This window comes from Phyllostomus hastatus, unplaced genomic scaffold (genome assembly GCF_019186645.2).
Source record: "Phyllostomus hastatus isolate PE091 unplaced genomic scaffold, TTU_PhHast_1.1 phas_scaffold_93, whole genome shotgun sequence".
Classification (NCBI taxonomy): Eukaryota; Metazoa; Chordata; class Mammalia; order Chiroptera; family Phyllostomidae; genus Phyllostomus; species Phyllostomus hastatus.
The window spans coordinates 31,229,179-31,250,146 of NW_025334042.1; the positions used below are offsets into that span (position 1 = coordinate 31,229,179).

At 39.9% G+C, this 20,968-nt stretch overlaps 1 protein-coding gene and 1 pseudogene across 2 annotated transcripts in view; both read left to right on the top strand.

Annotated features, from left to right (window-relative positions):
• LOC123812649 overlaps window positions 1–20,527 on the top strand; it is a 41,351-nt pseudogene extending 20,824 nt beyond the window's left edge.
• The window catches only part of PKP2 (plakophilin 2), an 85,395-nt gene continuing 84,401 nt past the window's right edge, over window positions 19,975–20,968 (top strand). The window contains exon 1 of one of the 2 annotated variants that reach the window (XM_045829687.1): window positions 19,975–20,755. In XM_045829687.1, coding sequence (XP_045685643.1) covers window positions 20,533–20,755 — 223 coding nt within the window. In that variant the 5' untranslated portion in view covers window positions 19,975–20,532. The remainder of the gene's footprint in view (window positions 20,756–20,968) is intronic. The other variant, XM_045829686.1, reaches the window with a different exon arrangement.

Sequence of the window (20,968 nt, forward strand, 5' to 3'; positions counted from 1 at the left end):
CTATGCCAGGCACTGGTTAAGCTTTAGAGACATTCTCCATGTCTCTTTACTCTTAGCCCCCCAAAATTACTCTTTCTCCAACTGCACTATTTCAAACATTCTTTAATGAACAACCTCCCTGAATTTACTCAACATTGGAACTTGCCTGTTTCCCGTCTAGCTACTCTACCCTCATGGACAGGCTTTTGATCAGGGATTCTGTTAGGATACTTTCAGATACAAGCAATCAAAACAAAAAGAAAAAAACCTGATTCATGGAGGCTTAAACAACAAGATAAAACTCACAGTTAACAAACAGTCTAGAGGTAAGTGGTTCCAAGCGATTTATCAGCTCAAAGTTGTCAGTGTTCCAGGTTAGAGTCTCTGAGATTCTCTTGGCTTTTACAGCAAGGTCACAAGACAGCTACTGTAACTCTAGTCAGCACCTCCTCCCACTGGTACACTTAGAAGAAAGGGAGAGGGGTCAGACTGGGCCATCCCACCGAGTGTTCTCTCTGTTACCAACCTTTGTCACATACTCTCAGGACACTTCCCTTATATTGCATTGCCATAACTAGAACCAGCCTACCCTCTCCCCTGGCAAAGAATGAGACTGATGTGACTGGCTTAATCATGCATAGTTCTCTTACACAACTGCAGGACCCATTGTTTCCAGTCCAAACCCTCAACAATAAGGAGGTTCAGTCAGCATGAAGGAAGAGGGACAATGACTGTTGGGCAAATAAATGGCTGCACGGGCCACAAAGGCACCCAATTTTCCAGGAGCAGACACCAGCAGCATGTTAGCCAGAGTCACATCTGCTTCACTTTGTATCCAGGACTGCATCTTACTGATGCTCTGCAACATTTTGAATGGATAAAAGGCTGAAAAACGATGTGAGGAGGATAGCAAAAAATAAGAACAATATTTTAGTGCACGTGTGTGTGTGTGTGTCTGTGTGTCTGTGTGTCTGTGTGTAGTAAGGTATTAGGATTGGATACAGGAAATCTGATCTTTAAATTGTTGAATTTTTAAAAGCTCAACAGAAGCAGATAACATGCAAAGGTATATAATAATTACGTGTAACTCTAGAAAACCAAGTATAAGATACAGTAGTATATGATGTTATTTTTAGGAAGAACTTTCTAGGGAGAGTGAATTTTCAAAGGGAGTCTAACGGCAGGGAATAACAAATGAAGAAATGAGTGACTGGAGCACCCAGGGATGGGACTGAGTCAGAATCAGAAACAGCCAACAAATGCTGTATTTTTACCACTTCCTGTTTTTCCTTAATGTCTTTATCTTCCTCTCCTAGCAACCTCTTGGCATTCTCTGCCAAACTTGTTTCATGGTCACCCCACCCTGCCTCCAGTCCTCACCTCTTCGGGACTGCTCAAACATGGACATTTGAGCTTTTACCCTCATCAATTTGCTAGACAAGAACAGAAAAAGAAATGCTTTTGGAAGTGGTCTAAAACCTGCCTGTTTTGCTCCTGTTAATCTAGCCCAAAATATGGAAAATTATTCTAGTGATGAGATGCAGATAGTGCCATCCTCTGAATGAAAGAGATACTGGAAGAAATTCTGAGTTTTCCTCCGAAAAAAAAATGTGGATGACCCTGGTACATCCTATGCTGTCAGTAACGTTCTTCAGCTTCATCCCCCAGGGTCAGTTTGCTTATCAGAATTTAACCTATGAGGCTTTCACATTCCCTGAGTTGGATTAGGAAAACATATTAGCTCAGAACATTTCTTTTTTTTCTGTGTAAAAAATTACTTTAATAATTATAAAAATTGTCACATGCTCATTATAAAAAATGGAAAAATACAGTTATAAATAAGATAATAAATATACCCATGATCCCATCATTTAATTATAATCTATATTAATATTTTGGTATATTTTCTTCAAGTCTTTTTATCCTACAAATATAAGTATATATACATATATATTTTTTATTTTATTGTTGTTCAAGTACAGTTGTCTGCTTTTTCCCTCCACCACTCCCCTCCAGCCATCCCCACCTCCCTCTCCTGATTCCACCCCCTTGGTTTTGTCCATGCATCCTTTATAGTTGCTCCCGAAAAGCCTTCCCCCTTCCCCCCACCCCATTATTCCCTCCCACATCCCCTCTGGTTACTGTCAGTTTGTTCTTAATTTCTCTGTCTCTGGTTATATTTTGCTTGCTTGTCTGTTTTGCTGATTAGGTTCCACTTAAAGATGAGATCATGTGGTATTTGTCTTTCACCTCTGGCTTATTTCACTTAGCATAATGCTCTCCAGTTCTTAATGGAAAACAATAATAAAGAAAGAAGAATACAAGACATAAGCCTGAGATCAAAAGAAATGTAGAATATTACATAGTGTTCCACAATACCGGGCAAGTCCCTCAAATTCTTTTCCCACATTTCAAAATGGTAGGAAAGGGAGAGTTCAAAAATCTCTGTGGGATTATAATTTTCAGCCGAAAAGGTTTATAATTTTATGAAATTTCTTTCTCAAAAAAATCACCAATGACCATTTTAATCATTAAAACATAGCATTCATTAGTCTTTTCTCATTTTCCTCTACCTCTGCAGCATTTTGCACTCTTGACCACACTTTCCTCTTTCCCTTGATTTAAATGAAAAGTTTAAATGAAAAGTTAAATTTAAAGTTAAATGAAATTTATATGAAAAGTTTTTTCATTAAGAGCAAGTAACACTTTAGGCCACTGCATACGGTTGTGGAGGGTGGGCATTGCCCACCACACCACACCCAAAGGGCACTATTTCCACCAAACACATCACACCTATGTATTCATTGTAAAACTTTTACACTGATCACAGTAAACTATCTTGTCCAAAAATTTTCACACAAAAGATCTGATAGGCTAGCAACAGCCCTGGCAGCAATACCATTGTTGGTAAGAACAGAATGAATTCAGTCTTGAAACCCAGCTATTAAGAATTGAGCTTTTTCCTTTAACTATTTCCTTTCCTCAACAATGACTAGCATGTATTCCACTAACTTTTTTTTGCACTCACTCTTTCTAAATGAGAGAGAAAGAAGCTCACACCAGCCAGCCCCGTTAATTCTACCCTCCTTTCATTTCTCCAGCCACGATATCTGCCAGATTCCCTACCTTCAGTCTCATACTCCACCAGTGTGTCTTACACACCATTACCAGCTATGTCTTTCGAAGCCGTGATCATCTCTTTTGTTTCCTTAACAACACCCATTTACTGCTGGAGAAAATGTTTCATCCATGTTCTGGCCTCAGTCTCCTCTTCCGGCTTTATCTCAGGCTTACTCAGTATGACATGCTCGTGGGGGCGGGGGGATACAGAGTGACATGGCAGAAGGACAACCATCATTGGCTATGATGTAAGTGTTTCTGCTGTGTCTGTGTCTAAGTAGACAGTTATTTTCAAGCTATTTTAACATCTGACTGGGTAAAATAAAAGTGAAAATTCCATCCTCTTATTTGGGGCCTGTAGATAATTTCATAGGGATCTATAAAGTTTCCAGTATTTCAATCCAGTGTTTCAACTTGCAGTTTAAGGTAAAGCCTTCTTTCTCTTCTTGGAATGATTTGTTACCCATAAGCTAAAGAAAAATACTCATTAATCCCTCCCTATTATTCACATATGAATGTGACATGCAGATGGATACCTCATCGCTTAGTCATTTGCAAATTTTAGGACATTCAGCTCAAAAATAGATAACTCATAGAAGTTCTCTCCTTGTTTATTGTTTCTGGTCATTAAATTGTCTTTGGCAGTAGGTCCATGACCTATCATATCAGCTGACTGCTGTGTATAGTTTTTATATCAATGTTTCTCCAGCCAGTTTTCTACATGCACCAACCTGCTACTTGTGACATAAAATGAGTAAGCATTAAGGAGCTAAACTGAGGACCCATTGTTCCTCCCCACTTAAAAGGTGGCTAAAACTAGAATTTTATAATTAAATATACTTCATTTCATTGTCGGATTTTAAAAGCGTCATGTAGACATATTGAAAAAAATAAGAAAAGTGACATCTGAGAACAAGGGTGCAGGAGTGAAGGGCACTTCCTGTGACTCTGCAACTCTGCTCTGCAGTGCTCACAGCGGCACAGGCAGCCTGGCTGAGTGGCTAATCGCATGGCCTTTAACCAAACCATTGGTTCCACGTACAGAAGGATGGTCCCTGGGGTCAAGAGAATCCCATTTTCTCTGTCTGCCTTTCTTTCTTTCCTACTTTTTTAAACAATAAGGGTGCTTCCTCCGCCAGTGTTTTGAAGTGCCACAGTTCCGAATGCCTAAACGTCCATGTGCCAATGAATTACCTAACTTCTTCTTCTTTCTTTTCTTTGTAATTTGGGTGTGTCTTACTCTCTTTAGCAATTGTTTTTCTTTAAACCATGTATTTCAAATTTTTATAAACTTAGTCATAATGTAAACATACTGTGAGAGTACTGTTGAAAGGAAATCTTTGATGAATGCTATTATAAGGTAAAAATCCTGAGAGTCACCTCTTCATTTCTCTCCTATAAAATCCAGAGGGGCCGGGGGGGGGGGGGGGGGGGGTTAGTGTTATTACTTTGTGGATACCTAAGTTTTAGCTCCCTATGGATGGTTATGAAAGGAGCATTGACCTTCATCATCAACTCACTGAATTTCCTTGGCATCAGCCCAACGTATTCTCACTTGAGTCAAATTCATAGTGCTCTCTAGTTTATGAGTCATATTGGTTTAAAACCACTGACAATTTCACCCACATTATCATAGTTTCTGCATGCAGAGGTTAGTTTAGGCTTTCTCTCACTTCACTGAAACCACCTGGTTCCAAAAACAACTAAACAAAGGTGCTTGTATTGGATAGTAGTCAAAGGATCCCATGTCAGGGTCAAATATTATTGGTGGTTTTTTTTCATTTTTAAGCATTTCTGGAGAATGGGGCATGCAGGAACTAAAGAGTATATCCTCTAACTGATGGGGAGGGGAAAACAGTACACTGTTTAAGTTAATTCACGTAAATATCAAAGTCCCAAATAAAAAGGAACATACCCACAACAACCACTTGATGTCACTGCTTGCCTCCACCTTTGAAGAAGAGACATTGGCTGCTTCTAAAGTCAGCAGAGAAGAAAAATGAGACAAATACCATTTTAATATTTTCTCATCGACATTTTTTAAAAGATAATGATTGTTTCTATTTTAAATTGGGTTATTCCACCACGTTTCTTTCTCTTGCTCTGCAAAGAGAAGGGAATTACGTGAAGGGACTGAGCAGATACTACTGCACAAAGGCTTATATTTCATGCCTGTGTCTGCAGTTCTCAAATGTAGCTGTGTACCACAATTTATCTGGAGATATTTTTTAAAGTGCAGATCATTGGATTCTACCCAAGAACTGGAGAATCACAATCTCCAGCGTGGGACGTACACATTTATGTTTTTATAGGTTTCTCAGAGTGAGTCTGAATGTCAGCAAGGTTCAGAAGTTTCTGTTTCACTCTGTCCTGCACCTCTCCTAATTTATAATATTAGAAAATATGAGCTGACCTGATATCCTATATAGCTGAATAATTTTACATTTTTTACATCCTCATATGCCACTCAAAATAATCTTTTTGGATGTACCTTATCCTTCACTCAACCCTTCTTTTTTTATCTCCTTTCTTTCATAGAGCTTCTTTATTTTGCTCTTCTTTAAATATTACACAGTATATATTTTCCTATAGCAATAACTATAGATTTTATATTTAAAAATATATGAGGTCTGTCCAGAAAGTATACAGCCATATATTGTGGAAAATAGAGACATTTGTTGAACAAGATACAAGAAACACTGTACATAGGACAATGACACCTCAGTCTCCTTCAAAGTAGGAACCTTGAGACCTCACATTATTCTCCCAATCACTATCAGCTACTCTGTCATATTTTCCTGAATCTTAACAGTCTAAAATCTCTTCCCTTTCAAAGGTGATTTTAGTTTTGGGAAAAGCCAGAAGTCACAAGGTGCCAAATATGGGCTGTAGAGGGGCTGAATCACCTGGGTGATTTGATGTTTCACCAAAAAACTCTGTACAAGACATAATGCATGAGTAGGTGTGTTGTCGTGATGAAGCTGCCAATCACCAGTTGCCAATAGCAGCAGCCTTCTGAATCATCCAAATAGTTTCTGCACAGGAATGTTCAAGCTTAACACAGAATTTTATGCAGATTTGTTGTTCTACTCACTCAGTCATTTTTAATTCGACAGCCACACAGTACACATGCTCACTCAATGGTGTCTATGGCTCCCACTGACTAGTACAGTGAAGCCATCATTGTTCATGAATGTGCATTCCCATCCACTGTCCTTGGCTGCCAGGTTATATCAGTGTCACACAAACCATTCTCCTTATATTAACAGTGGTTGTACTTTTTCTGGACAGACCTCCTATTGGGGGGTGTATATTGCTTTACTTAAAAGTCTATCTTTCAACTGAAGGAAAGCTGAGCCAGTTCCACTTCCCTTTGCTGCTTGGTCTTTCCTTTTATGACCAGCACAATTTTAGTTCCAGCATTTTTAAATAATAAAAACAAACTCTCTTACTAAATTTATGCAATGCTAGAGGTAAAATATATTTCTTAAAATAATTTAATTTACTAGCCAATTTCATGCCTTGTCCTATATAAGATATTTCATATAAATATATACTTTCTCTCACAAAATCCTACATCAATCGTACCATTAATATAGCTTTACAAGTGAAATTAAAGCCAAAATATTGTCTCCTCCATCCCCACACCCTAATTTCAAAGTCAGAAATCCTAATACAAATGCTTTTTCAGGTTTTTGCTCTCTCCTTTAGATGCTGCTTTGTCTTATTAGAAATATAACCCCTTTGCTGCTGATGGATTTATGATGTGTCTGGGGTGCAGACTTCAAGGAAATTAGACTACAGGTTAAATACAAAGGGCCCTACATAAAGACATAACATGCAGTCTTCTTGATGAGTCATATTGTTTCTGGTTACTATGGAAAAGAAGTTAATGGCAAACCCCAGAACTGTAAGCCAACTCCTCTATGGTAAGCACACACATTTAGAACATTTCCCAAAATTTTGTTAAGTAAAAGACAAAGGAATCTACCTCGGAAAAAGAACACAATGAGTGGCTCCACCTTTGGCTGATAAATTGAAGATTATAATGTCATCTTGTTTTTTTTTTCCAACAACACAGTGCATTTCAGCTCTTCTGTAGAAAATGTCAACAATCTCAAGTTTCTTTCTTGCTTTTAGATTTCAAAGGAGATTTACAACCAAAAACAGACTCACCCAACGAATCATTTATGTAAGAAATACTGATTTAATTTTAGCATACTGTCTAATTCTGCCACCTTCTTGACACAACAACTGGGAAGACTATCAAAGCAAAAATTGCATAGTTAAATCTGATAATAGCCAAAATAATTATTATACTGACATCAGACACGTAAAACACTGCCAACAGAAAGAAAACAGACACCATTCATTTTGCCTGAGTAAAACTGAAAAAGAAATTCTGAATCCATGTCAAGTGCCAACTCCTGTGTCTAGTGATCACCCAGCTCTGATATTTTTAAATTAAGGCGAAAATTACCTAACATAAAACTAACTATTTTAAAGTGGGTGATTCGTGGCATCAATCACATTCACAAGGTTATACAAGCACCACCTCTATCTACTTTCAAAACATTTCCATCAACTCAGAAGGAAACCCTGTGCCCACTAAGCAATTTCTCCCCATTCCCTTTCCCTTCAGCTACTGGCAACCACCAATCTGCTTTCTGTCTCTATGAATTTACTCTATGAGTTCTGGGCATTTCATGTACATACATGTAATCATACAATATGTGAGCCTTTGTGTCTGGTTTATTTCAAGGTCCACCCATGTTGTAGTATTTATTAGTACTTTATTCCACTTCATGGCTGAATACTATTCCATCATGTGCACATATCATGGTTTATTTATCTGTTTATCTATTGATGAACATTTGGCTTATTTTCACCTTTGGCTGATTTGAATATCATGGCCATGAACATGTATACACATGTATTTATTTGGGTACCCATTTTAATCATTTTTAGCATATACCTAGGAGTGAAGTTGCTGGATCATATGGTAATTTTATATTTAACTTTTCCAGGATCAGCTGTGATACTTTTTGTAGCACATCTTTTCTCTTGTCATCAACCTCTAATGAGACTTTTTTTAACTATAGGAACAGGTAGAGCAACTTCAATTCTCAAACTTTTTTTTGGTCTCTACAACTCTTCACACTCTCAAACAGTTTTAAAGACCCCAAAGATCATTAATTGTGTGGGTCAAGTCTATCAATATTCACTGTATTAGAAATTAAAACTGAGAATTTTTTAAAGCAATGAAGCCATTACATATTAACATAAATAACATATTGCTTAGAAAGATAACTGTATTTTCCAAAATAAAACGTTAGTGACAAGAGTAAAATTTTTATGTATTTACAGATAATGTAAGATAGCTGGATTCTCACTCCTGCTGCCACATTCAACTGCTGAGGCAAGTTGTTCTATTGAAGTATGGGAAGAAACTCCAGCCTCACACAGACATGTAATTTTAAAAGGGTAGAGTAGTTCAATAGCCTTTTCAGGGATTTATGAGCATTTTCTTGAATACTACATGAAAACTTAACAAGTGATAGAATCTTGAAGGTTAGTTGTATTGTGAATTCTGGAACTATACGAATGAATTTTTTACTTGATTACACTAAAATCTATTTGTCTGTTCAGCACTTTAAATAGCGCTGTCACCCATGCACAATGGTAACATTGGAAATGCTGGCTCACTGAGCTGTCTGTGTATCTCCTCCAAATGTTGACACACATCTTATTATACAACAACAAAAAGTCATATTTGTTAATATCCCCATCAATTCATCAGAAAAGAATGGGCAGCCTTTAAGGGGGAAGATACATGCTTTCCAAAATTCTAATTTTTACTTAGAACCTTGATCCCTGTTATTTACAACAAACATTTGCAGTCGGTGTCCTTGTGTTGACAGGCTTACTTCACTTATTTTTTAAATAGTACGTGCCAATTACCCAAGTCTGCATAATAATATTTTCTCATTTCTTTCAAGTAAAAGATATCTCATAAAAAAAAGGATTAGTTTCACTCACAACTCAAACAATTGCACAAATACTTTCCCTCAAAACAACCCTCACACTGTCTGCGGCAGAAATTCTTGATGTGTGTTTCTAAATTCATCATACAGCATTTTTAAAAGGCACATACTGAAAGATCAAGATTTAATAAAATTAGTGATCTTTACTGCTCCATCAGGGGTGTTCCTAAGAGAAAGTAGATCCTTTTCGCCGCAGGGGTGTGGCAGTGACTCCTACCACAGGGCAGGGTCACTGCAGGACCAGTGGTTTTACCCACCCCTGTTTTCCAGCCATCCGTGCAAACGCCAGCATAATGGAAAAGGCAGGAACAGTTTCAGTAGTATTATTATGAAAATAGTTTCACTACACACAACACTCTGAAAGGATCTCAGAGAACCCAAGTGGCCTGTACATTATGCTTTAAAAGCCACTGCTTTAAACTTAGAAGCTGACCAGAGAAAAGTTATACAGGAATAGCTGTCTACAGGCTGAACTAGAAATTTGAGATTCCCAAGCAAATCAGTGGGAAAAAATATCCCATGAGTGGCTTGTGTTAAGTGCCAAAGGAGACAGAGAAAAGGAAAGAAGCAGTCTTAACCTCCTAAACAGCCAGATTGCTTAGGGGTCTTTGAACAGTGCTAAGCATCCCTGCTGTATACCCAATGCTTCTGCTACTACTTCTTCTTCTGGCTGAGAAAGTGCATTCTCTAGAGCTCCAAATTCTCTCTGTGACCCCCATAACCCCTGCACCACCTCTGTGGGATCTTTGTTTATCAGCCCATTTCCACTTTCTTTTCCCTTCCAGGCCATTCCAGAGACTAGAAGTAAGTAGATGAGTATCTTAGGTTCATACCTCAAAGCATTGTCACTCCTCCAGAACTTTCTATGATTTTCCACTGACAATTGCAGTTTTCTCATAGGGTCCCCAGAGAGACATTTTTCCCTTTAAAAATTACCCATACATCATTAAAATTTGAGGCATACTTTTATATGAAGCACAAAACCTACTCTTAACATTCAAGGCCTTGGAGTTTGGACCTCAAACTAAATTTCTTGCATTATGGCCCATTAGCCCTTTTTACCTGAGGTTCCCAAACCAGACTGCTCATCAGAATGACACTGAAAGAATTTTCAAGCTACAGATTCCAGACACCACCCCTGAAATCCTGATTTAATTGGTCTGCAATGGAGCCCAGGAATCTGTATGATTTTTAAAGTTTCTCCTTTGATTCTAACGTCCAGCTGGGTCTGGGAATAGGAGCCAGAATTACTTTAGTCAAACTAGTTTCTTATCAGCCTTCCAACTATGACACTGTTCTACCCTCACCCTTCTGCCGCCACCTTTTTTACCCTCTATCCACTTTCCACCTAATCGCATCCTGCACACGCTGGAGATTCAGCTCAATTAATACCCAGGCCCAGTCTCTACAGATATCCTCCCTGAAGGCACCAACAGAACAGCAATCCATTATTCCTAGGATTTCAGGAATGCTGTTGCTCTTCCCCATTGATTTGACACATCACCCCATACCACCTCCTTTACTGTGCTTTGAGTAATTTTTGACTTGCTCTCCTTATTTAACTTTTACATAGTTTTCTTTTATCTCTTTATCTACAACGTACAATGGAAAAGCCTCCAGGACAGGAAGGCGCCTTATTCTTTTGCATACCAAGCTCCTAGCTACTGTCTTGCAAATTACTGGCTTTAAAACAATTTGTTACTTTGACGACACATACGTAAAAATTCTAAAATATGCAAGAAGGCATTTAACATTCACATAGCTTTCTGGCTTATGAAAAATGTTCATATCTGTTATTTTACCTGTGATGTCAACCCTATTAAATGTGGTAGTCTTTATTACCCCTATCTTTAAGGCAAAACTAAGGCTTAGGAAAGTCCAACCTGACCAAGTCTAAATAACTTATAAGTGGGACAATAGGGAAAATAATTCAGGTTTATCTAATTCCAGAGGCTAAGCTTTTAACCGTTATCCTATATTTCTTTAAAAATCATGCATGACTATTCATTTTGTATCCCCTCATTTTTATTTTAAGTATCTTATATATGCATTCAATCATAAAATGGGCATCTTTATTCAGTACATGAGCTAAGCTCCTAACAAATGTCATCTCATTTAATTCTCCAGAGCGAAAACAAATGATTCTGAAAGGACTGGGGATGGGGCAAGGAGAAAACCATGAAGACAGTTGAAATCAGCCTCACCAAGAAAAGGAAACATGAAATAAATCTTAAGAGATGGGTAGAAATAAATGAGACAGCCACTGAAAGTAAGAGGAAATGCGCACTAGTCATTTAGAGGCTGATGGGAATTTTAGCCTGGCCACTTGGAGCATGTGTGCAGGCGAGTTCCACACTGGGAGAAGTCAGCTGGCTGGGGTGAGGCTGACGGGGGAAGATCTGAGAAAACCAGGGTTATTAATACTGTCTCGCTCCCTTATGCAACAGGCTGTTGCCAGGGTCATTTCCTCACTTAAATACTTTCCTGATAACATCTTTGAAGTTTGATTTATTGAGTCAATATGCCATGTTATTCATGGCCCCAAAGCTTGATACCCCTGCTGAAATCTAGAACACTGAAATGTGAGCAGGATCAGTCAAAATACACAGCAAATCATTCTGAACATTTTTTTAGAAGCTGTTGCCACAGTCCCAACTTTAGAAGAATTTTTTCCTTACCTTTTCTTCTTTTCAAAGAGAAATCACTAGGATTCCTATTTGACTTTGGTTCTATGGCTAGAACATTTCTTCAAAAGGCTTCCTGCTATCTGAGAAATAAGATTTTAAGCTTAAAAAGAGCAGGCCTGAACAGGCTCTAGTTTGAACTTATTTAGTTCAATGCAATAATCACATTGAAGAGTCTGAGAAAACTTGGGCTGTAACGATAATACAAGTGGGCTCAGGGATGCAGAATTATGTGTCCTGTCTAGAACCATCCCTGAGACCACAAATTATCCATGAATTCTCCAAATATCCATGAATTCTCCAAAGGTGTTTTCGCTTTAGAGGATTTAGGGGGTGGCTCTGGGAGATTTGCCAGAAATCATCAGTAAGCCCTGGGTTTCAGGTTCCAGGACCTACAACAAATTGGGAAAACAGGCAATTGCTTAGCTTTCCATTCATTTAACACATTGTTGCTCAGGCCATTAAGTTTAAAAGTAATAATGAAATAAAACAAATAAGCCTTGGAATCCCATCTTCCATTATAAACCATGTAAAAAATACCAATACTAAAAGATTTGTCTCTACATTGAAACCCTATTTTAAAAAAGAGAATAAAATTAAAGTGAATTTCTATTAGGCATTTATTTAAAAGTCCTGTGAGCTTACTATATGTATGGGTTCTAAGAACTACAAATGAACTTGTGAACAAGAAAACGTTTCTGCTTGAATGGGTTGCACATCATAGTAGGGAAATAATACATATGAACATACCTACCTCTCTATATAAGAAAACTATCAGGCCATAGTGAGTGCTTTGTGGAGAGTGACAGGGTAGCTACTTAAGACTAGTTGGGCAGGGAAAATTCTTTCTGAGGAGAAGATACTTAAACAAATCTAAATGACAGGAAAAAGTCAGTCCCTTGAAAATTCAGGAAGGCATCTTCCAGGAAGAGGAAAGAAGTAATACACAGGTATATTTCATCAAGGAATAAAAAAGAATGCTATCCCCCACACACCCAACCTCACCTGGACAATTTTTAAATTGAGGTTTATGCTGCAGATCTAATAAAAGAGAACAAAACATAGTTGCTATGGTCTGAATGTTTGTGTCCCCAGAATTCATCTGTTGAAACCCAATGTCCACTGTGATGGTGTTAGTAGGTGGGGCCTTTGGGAGGCACTTAGGTCAGGGGTGAGGTTGGGGGGACATAGGGAAGGGGGCATAGCCCTCATGAATGGGAGTAGTGCTTTATAGAAGGGACCCCTGAAAGATCCCTTCCCTTCTGTCATGTGAAAACACAGCAAAAAGATGGCTTCTGTGATCAAGGAAGTGGGTCCTCACCAGATACTGAATCTGCTAGCGTCTTGATCTTGGACTCCTCAACCTCCAGAACATAAGAGAAAATGTTGTTATTTAGTTGTTATTTAGCCATCTACTTTATAGCAGTTTGTATAGCAGCCTGAACAAACTGAGACAATAATGGAATAACAACATAAAATAATGGGATTGAAGTGATAATTGTCTATCCTTTCTCATTCTCATCACTCTTGGCAGTTGCTGTTCTTTTGGACTATAGTAACTGTATTCCAAATAAACAGTACACTTTCCTTCTTACTACTAGAAAGGTAACATGTATTTTTTCCCTTATCATTATAAGTAGGAATGCCACAATAAAATTATATTATACCATTGATCACTTTTGCACTTTTATTAATTTTGAATTATTAATGACCAGTCCTGGCTGGTATGGCTCAGTGGATTGAGTGCCAACCTGTGAACTAAAGGGCCTCTAGTTCAATCCCCAGTCGGGGCACATGCCTGGGTTGCGGGCCAGGTCCCCCGTATGGGGCATGTGAGAAGCAACCACACACTGATGTTTCTCTCACCCTTTTCCTCCCTCCCTTCCCCTCTCTAAAAATAAATGAATAAAATCTTTAAAAAATTATTAATGAGTATACTCTGAATAAAATCCAAGATGATGATTGGTCAAGCATCAGTAATCTCACTGAGATAGTGAACAAACTAGAACTGCACTCACTTTTTTATAAAGATTTTATTTATTTAATTTTAGAGAGAAGGGAGGGAGAGAGAAAGAAAGGTAGAGAAACATCAATGTATAAGAGATACATCTATCTATTGGTTGCCTCTCACAAACCCCTGGGGACCTGGCCTGCAACCCAGGCAAGTGCCCTAACTGGAAATCGAACCAGTGATCTTTCGGTTTGCAGGGTGGCACTCAATCCACTGAGCCACACCATCCAGGGCTGCGTTCACTTTTAAAACAATAGAAAACTGACAGTGACTCCTTCATATCCACTGAAACCTGTCTGGATTAACCGCACTTGATTTCTAAAGACACCCAAGGTTCCTCAGAATAGAGTTTACACTCCACTGATAAAACAGGCAGAAAGCTATTTGTATCCGCATCTTGGGTAGATCAAGATTGCTTTCCTTTGACTTTGTTCCTCCAGCCATCAGAAGTTAATAACAACAATCCTGCCAACCTCTGAGAGATATGTCAATTTTAAATAATAATAGTAATGACTATGATGATAATAGTAGCAACTGCCGTTTACTGAGCGGTAAAGGTGTTAGACGGTTTGCCAAGATGGCCACAGTATTTCCTCCTGTCCCTGCATGCATACCCCTTGAAAAAAACTTTGCAGTCTTTCCTTTAAGAAGTGGCCTCTCTTTCTCCAGCCCTTGAATCTGGGCTAAGCTTGTGACTTGACTTAGTCAATAGAATATATGTGGAAATGACATTAAGCAAGCGCTGGAGCCTAGGCCTAAAAAGGCCAATTGCTTCTGCTCTTGCTCTCTTAGAATGCTGCTGAAGGCCACCCTGCAAAGAAGTCCGAACTAGCCCACTGGAGAATGACAGGCCACCTGGGCAGATAGGGTCAACCATCCCAGCTCTTGCAGCTGTACCAGGCGAGGCCCCAGACTGGTGAGAACGGCTCTCTCAGAACATCCAATCCCAGCCAAGCCTCCAGCTAACCTCAGCCACACGAGTGCACTCAGGCTAGAACCACAGAAGTATTGTGGACTCAACCACAAAATCATGAGATGGAAATCATTCTTGTTTTAAACTCTTAAATGTTGGGATGGATATTTTGCAATTATAGATAACTGAAATACTAAGTATGGACTAGAAATCTATGTGCTTTATATTTACTATCTAAATGAATCTTCTTAACAATCCTGTGCAGCCAATACTATTAATGACACCTCATTATAAATAAAGAACTTGAGGCTCTGTGAATTTAAATAACTTGCTCAAGGTCACACAGTAAAGAAACAAACCAAACTCAGCTCTGCCTTCAAGCACACACTTGTATCACCTACTATTCTGATGATGTTTTTGAAGGAAACAAGATGGGTTGGTGCAGCTTTTAAAATCAAGGTCAGATTATTAGTATTATTTTTCTACGTGAGATGTAATACTTCTGTTTGGAGAATTTCAAGGAAATACTGTGTATGAAAAAAAGGAGACAAATTTTTAAATGCAGATTATTTATGAAGAAATATGCACGTATATATCAATATTTTATATTCAAATAACTTCCAAATAAAGTATGTAGTGCAATAACTTTAGTAATTTAAATACATGACACTGAGGTGCTAGATCCTCTACAAATTTATTTAAAAAAATCAGCTCTTCTGAATTACTATGCTACTTTCATAAGGTTAAAAATCACTAACCATGTGCTCCCCTGGGCACTCCAGTCACTTTGATGTTTTGTTTCAGGCCAGGCCACCTCCTTTGGGATCCTTTCATTCAGCTGCACCTGGACCCACACACAGGCAAACTAATTAATCAAAATGCCTATAAGTGAGAGGTTACACTCATTATTTATTAAGCATCTGCTAGTTATCTCATTGCTAGATTCATGGCAGAGACAACGAAGAGAGGACCATGGTCTCTAATGATGACAAGAGTATGTAGTTGACCAAGTTGTCCCCTCCCTTCAGCCTCCCTGGCCATCAGTTGAGAGATCTGACAACCATTAATGCAGCAGCTGTGGTCATCCACCCAGAAGGTGGATCATTTCCACTGATCTCCTGAGCTCCTACATGCCATGAGTCATGATTAAAGGAACTGTTTTGAAAGCTTCAGTGACTACGAACAAATTGCTCACTGCCAGCCCTAGTGGTTGCCCACCTGGTTTCCACCTCCCACACCATATTTGAGGTCTTTCAAAAAGAATCATTTTCAGACCTACACACTCACAACATATCCAAAATAGCAGACAAAATGAACATCTGCATTAAAGAGAAACACCTTAATCCTCATTACTTTTGAAAGTCCCCATTGGAGCCCTGGCTGGTGTGGCTCAGAGGGTTGGGTGTCATCCAACAAACCAAAAAGTCACCAGTTCAATTCCAGGTCAGGACACACGCCAACTCCAGGTGGGGCCACATGAGAGGCAACCAATCAACGTTTCTGTCATACATCAATGTTTCACTCCCACTCTCTGAAAAATAAATACATAGAATTTTTTTTTAAGTAAAGTCCCCATTGGGGAGTGGTGTTCAGAGCTTCCTTTTCCAGTCCTGAGCCACTTTCATTATGTGTGGCTAATGATAAAACTGCTACCCATTGCCTTGGCAACACATCCATGTGCTAAAAAAGGAAATAAAAAACCTGAGGTTTATTTTAAATTTTCTAGCTGCCAGGTCTCTTACACTAAATTAGAAAATACTTTTTAAAAGCAATAGGTAATAATAGCCTACAAATAGTAACAGGATAATATTTTATGAGAGCAGACAATTATGAAAATGTATGAGTATTTTTTAAATATGAATTAAAGAGTTTTGATGACATTCATGTTCTTTATGTTATCCATTAAAATATTATTTCTGCTCGAAAATGTATACTGTAGTCTTTTAGTAACTTCCAGAATTTTTCATGTATTGAAATTTCCCATATTGAAATTTATATATGGTTAAAGGAAATAAAATTACTCTGAGGAAGTTTTAGCTCTGCATTTGAAAACAGTTAAAGACTACTGCTTTAAAGCTACAGTGTGTAAATCAAATTAAAATGCAAGTATAAAACTCAAGAATTTCCCCATCATTATTGTAAGTTTCCAGCAGAAGATAACTGTAGCCTCATAATTCAGTTATCTGTTATTTACATTTTACTTCTACATTCCTGTGGTTCTACCCTTTTCTTTTATCAAATACTGTTGGTAAAGATAAAACAAAAGAAATAAAAGTTTTCAAAACTGGGCCTTCATATTAAGAAGTAGCAGATTGTAGCTTAGCCAACTACCACAAAAGTATTCATAGCATTTCATTTCCATGCTTCAGTTAGTTGGCTAGAAGCTGCCTCTCACAGCTATCCCAGGACTCGCTCACAGTTGAGGAAGTGGGCTAGGCAGCTGTCCCAGGAAACAAGGCAGGGCCTGCACTTTGTTGGAATAGAAGCACATCTAGACGACATTTGGGGGCGCCATGCCAGAGTCTGCATACTTCCTCACCCTGTAATTAACTGTTGCTCCTAGAACAGGATTCTCATCTCCAAAGAGAGCCTTTTAATGAGTTTGTATGTTTATCTTATTTTCAAAAGGATTGTTTTTCTGAATCATTGAATTCTGAAAGTATTGAAAAAGTATCAGTGTTGTTTTTTATTTATAAGGAGTATTACGTAGCTACTTATGTGAACACCTAGAATACATAATATCTATCTGACTTTTTTAAAAAATAAGTTACCAGCCCTGACTGGTGTGGCTCAGAGGGTTGGGCATCATGCCACAAACTGAAAGGTCCTGGTTCAATTCCCACCCAGGGCACATGCCTGGATTGAGGACTAGGTACCTGATGTTTTTCTCTCTTCCTCCCTCTCTAAAAATAAATAAAATATTTTAAAAATAAGTTACCAAAAGAGTATGAAAACCTAAATAATCATTACTAACAGTTGCTGAGCACTCATTATATATCATGATATACACTAAGAGCTCCTATGCATCATTCATTCATTCAACATATACCTATTGTCTACTGTGTGCACTGTTCTAGGACCTGGAGAAGAACAGTGAACAAAATCCCCTTCATGGAGCTTATGCTGCAGTAAGAAAACTATTAAGCAAAGCATAAAGCATGTATAATGAAAATAAGTGCCATGTGTTTGTGCATATAAGTATCTCATTCAAATAAGTTGACATGAGCAGAGACCTGAAGAAGGTGAGAAAACCCAATAGTGGGTCTCTGGGGTGGAGGCAAATGTTTCTTAAAGATCATTGAGCAATTATTTATTCAGGATTTCTTTTTTTTAGATTTTATTTATTTATTTTTAGAGAGGGAAGGGAGGGAGATAGAGAGAGAGAGAGAGAAACATCAATGTGTGGTTACTAGGGGTCATGGCCTGCAACCCAGGCATGTACCCTGACTGGGAATCGAACCTGCGATACTTTGGTTCACAGCCCACGCTCAATCCACTGAGCTATGCCAGCCGGGGCTAGGATTTCTTATAACTACTTACTATTTAATCCTTATAGCAGCACTTCATGGCAGGTATTTTTATTGCTCCCATTTTGAAAATGTAAAGAAACTTGCTTAAAGCCACACTACCTATAAAAGGCAAGCTAAGATTTAACCCATATCTGCCTCACTCACAAAGTTTGTTTTTGGCCATTTTCTTCCTGTCAAATCACCCAACTACCCAAAGTCAAGATTTCTACGTGTTCAATATTGGTACCTACAAAATAAGATAGTCCATCACAATATTATACTTAAAAAGAAAAAAATCAATTTGAGAGAAAAAAGTAAATGAGGTTTAGCTCAATCAAATAAATAGATGAAAAAAAAAATGCCTCTCTACTCCCCTCTTGAGGGATGTAGATGGAGGCAGAGCAGACTTTGTAAGTTATGGCTCTCCGGGCATACACACACACACACACACACACACACACACACACACACAGGATATCCTAGCTGGCCCTATAATGGCAGGTATTGAAACCACCTCTCAAAGCAGTACCCTCAGAGCTGCCCTAAAATGCCATGATTAAGGAGAGGGAGAAGAAGAGGATAGGAACAGAGTTTCTATCATCACTTCCCCTTCTGTTCACCCCTCTCTTTTCAACAGAATCTTAGCATCAAGATTGGATGTTTTCATTCGGGCACATAAATGACCTGGTCACTTATGACCACTGGTGGTAGATTATACCTCCAGACTGGTCCTGCTGGGATGGGAGGAATTCGTTTCTCAAGACCCGAGATCCACATAACTTCACTGAACCACTACATTTCACAAGGACTTAGCCATGTGGCTGGCTGAGAAAGGGTAGCAGAACCATCACCATTTCCTTGCTCAGCATTGGAGCCCCTTGATTTTCCTTTGCTCCCTGGAAACTCAGGTACCTGTGCATTAAGGGTATCTGTAAAGATTAAAGGTCATGACTAGGAAAATGGGGGAAGAAGGGGAAAGCTATGTTCCCCAGCCATTCCTGACCTGAGTAAGTGGAGTTTTACAGTTCCTGAGTGATTTGAGGGAAAGTGAACATAAAGCCCAAGTAGTCAAAGGAAAATTATCTTAATACCAGGGATACATACTTTTTTCCTGCTTCCCAAATCCAAAGAGGAAAATCAGGACGAGTGGCTTAGGTTATAAAATGTAAGTAAGGTCAAGGACCCTTGAGCTTAGTTCTCAACTTCTCAGTAGTCAATTACGTGTGAAACATAATTAATAGCATGATAAATATAAGTTGTGGAAAATGCAGAAGTCAGAGGCCCCTTCCATGGGCCTCCTACAGAGCCTGTCATAAAGAGGACTTAATCAACATTAGAAGGGCTATTAAAACGTATCACCTATTAAAAGTGTGCTCTTCCCTGGCGCCTCTTACTGTAGTTTCTCTGTGTGGGTGTGTTCATAAGAGAGGAGTCAGTGAGCAGAGAGTGTACTGGGTACAACGTGTGTTCGTAAGAGGAAACAGATCTGAATGAGGAAGAACATATGTTTTTGACACTGCATCTGTGCAAAAAGTACATAGTCCTTGAAGTTGTACTAAGAAAAAAAAAAACTACCGTATTATAAAAAATATTTTATTTCACATATGTCATCTTGGCACATTTTCCTTCTACTTTTTTTTCTGTCTTACTAAATAGTTCTTTCTCACCCTCAGGTACAGGAAAACTACGAAATGTTTCAAACAGTCTGACACAAACTGACTAACCAGATGTGCTTACTCACTAGGGGTTCCCAGAGGCAAACAAATCTCAGCCCAGTACGACACATGACTCCTCAGGGCACACCTGCCCGGAAGGCGTCCCCTACGCCATCCAGCGGAAACCACATCCTTCGAAGGCTGGGCGGAGGCTGGGCGGAGGCCGAGCGAGGCAGCCAAACTTGGGCGCGGATCTGGCACGCAGTGTCCTAGGTGATCCCAGAGTGCGCTCTAGCCTTGAGCGCCCGCGCCCACCCCTACATCCCCGGGGGCGGGCCCAACTCGCCAGGTGCCGGCTCCCGCGGCCGGCTCCGCCCCCGCTCCCGCGCGGAGTGCGCCTGCCTGGTGGGAGCCGCGCCCCCTCCCCCGGGGAGGCTGGACTCTACTGGCCCCTCGGTCATGCTCCCCTCTGGACCGGCCTCCCACCGGCGCTGGGGGCGGGGCTGGAGGCGGGCCGAGGCGGTGAGGCGGGGCTCGCACCAGTGCCCGGAGCTCCGCTGCAGCTTCACCGGCAGGTCTCGTGGCGGGCGGGCGGCTCGGTCGCTTCCTTAGGTCCCATGGCAGCCCTCAGCACCCCCGCTGAATGCGGCTACATCCGGACGGTCCTGGGTCAGCAGATCCTGGGGCAGCTGGACAGCTCCAGCCTGGCTCTGCCCTCCGAGGCCAAGCTGAAGCTGACGGGGAGCAGTGGCCGCACCGGCCAGGCGGCGAAGAGCATGCGGATCCAGGAACAGGTGCAGCAGACCCTGGCCCGGAAGGGCCGCAGCTTCGTGGGCAATGGTGAGTGGAGCTCTGCTGCCCCCCGGCACCACCCCGACCCCCCTCTTCCACCTTCCCTACTCACTCCCTCACCTCTCAGCTCCCCGTTGCTTCGACTCGCTGCTTCCTGAGGGTGCGGGACCTGGGCTTCTGCCCACCTGTTGTGGTTCCTTTGTACGAGCTGCCGCGCCTCCCGACCCAGACCCGCTTACTTGGGGAGAGCACTCTTTTCTA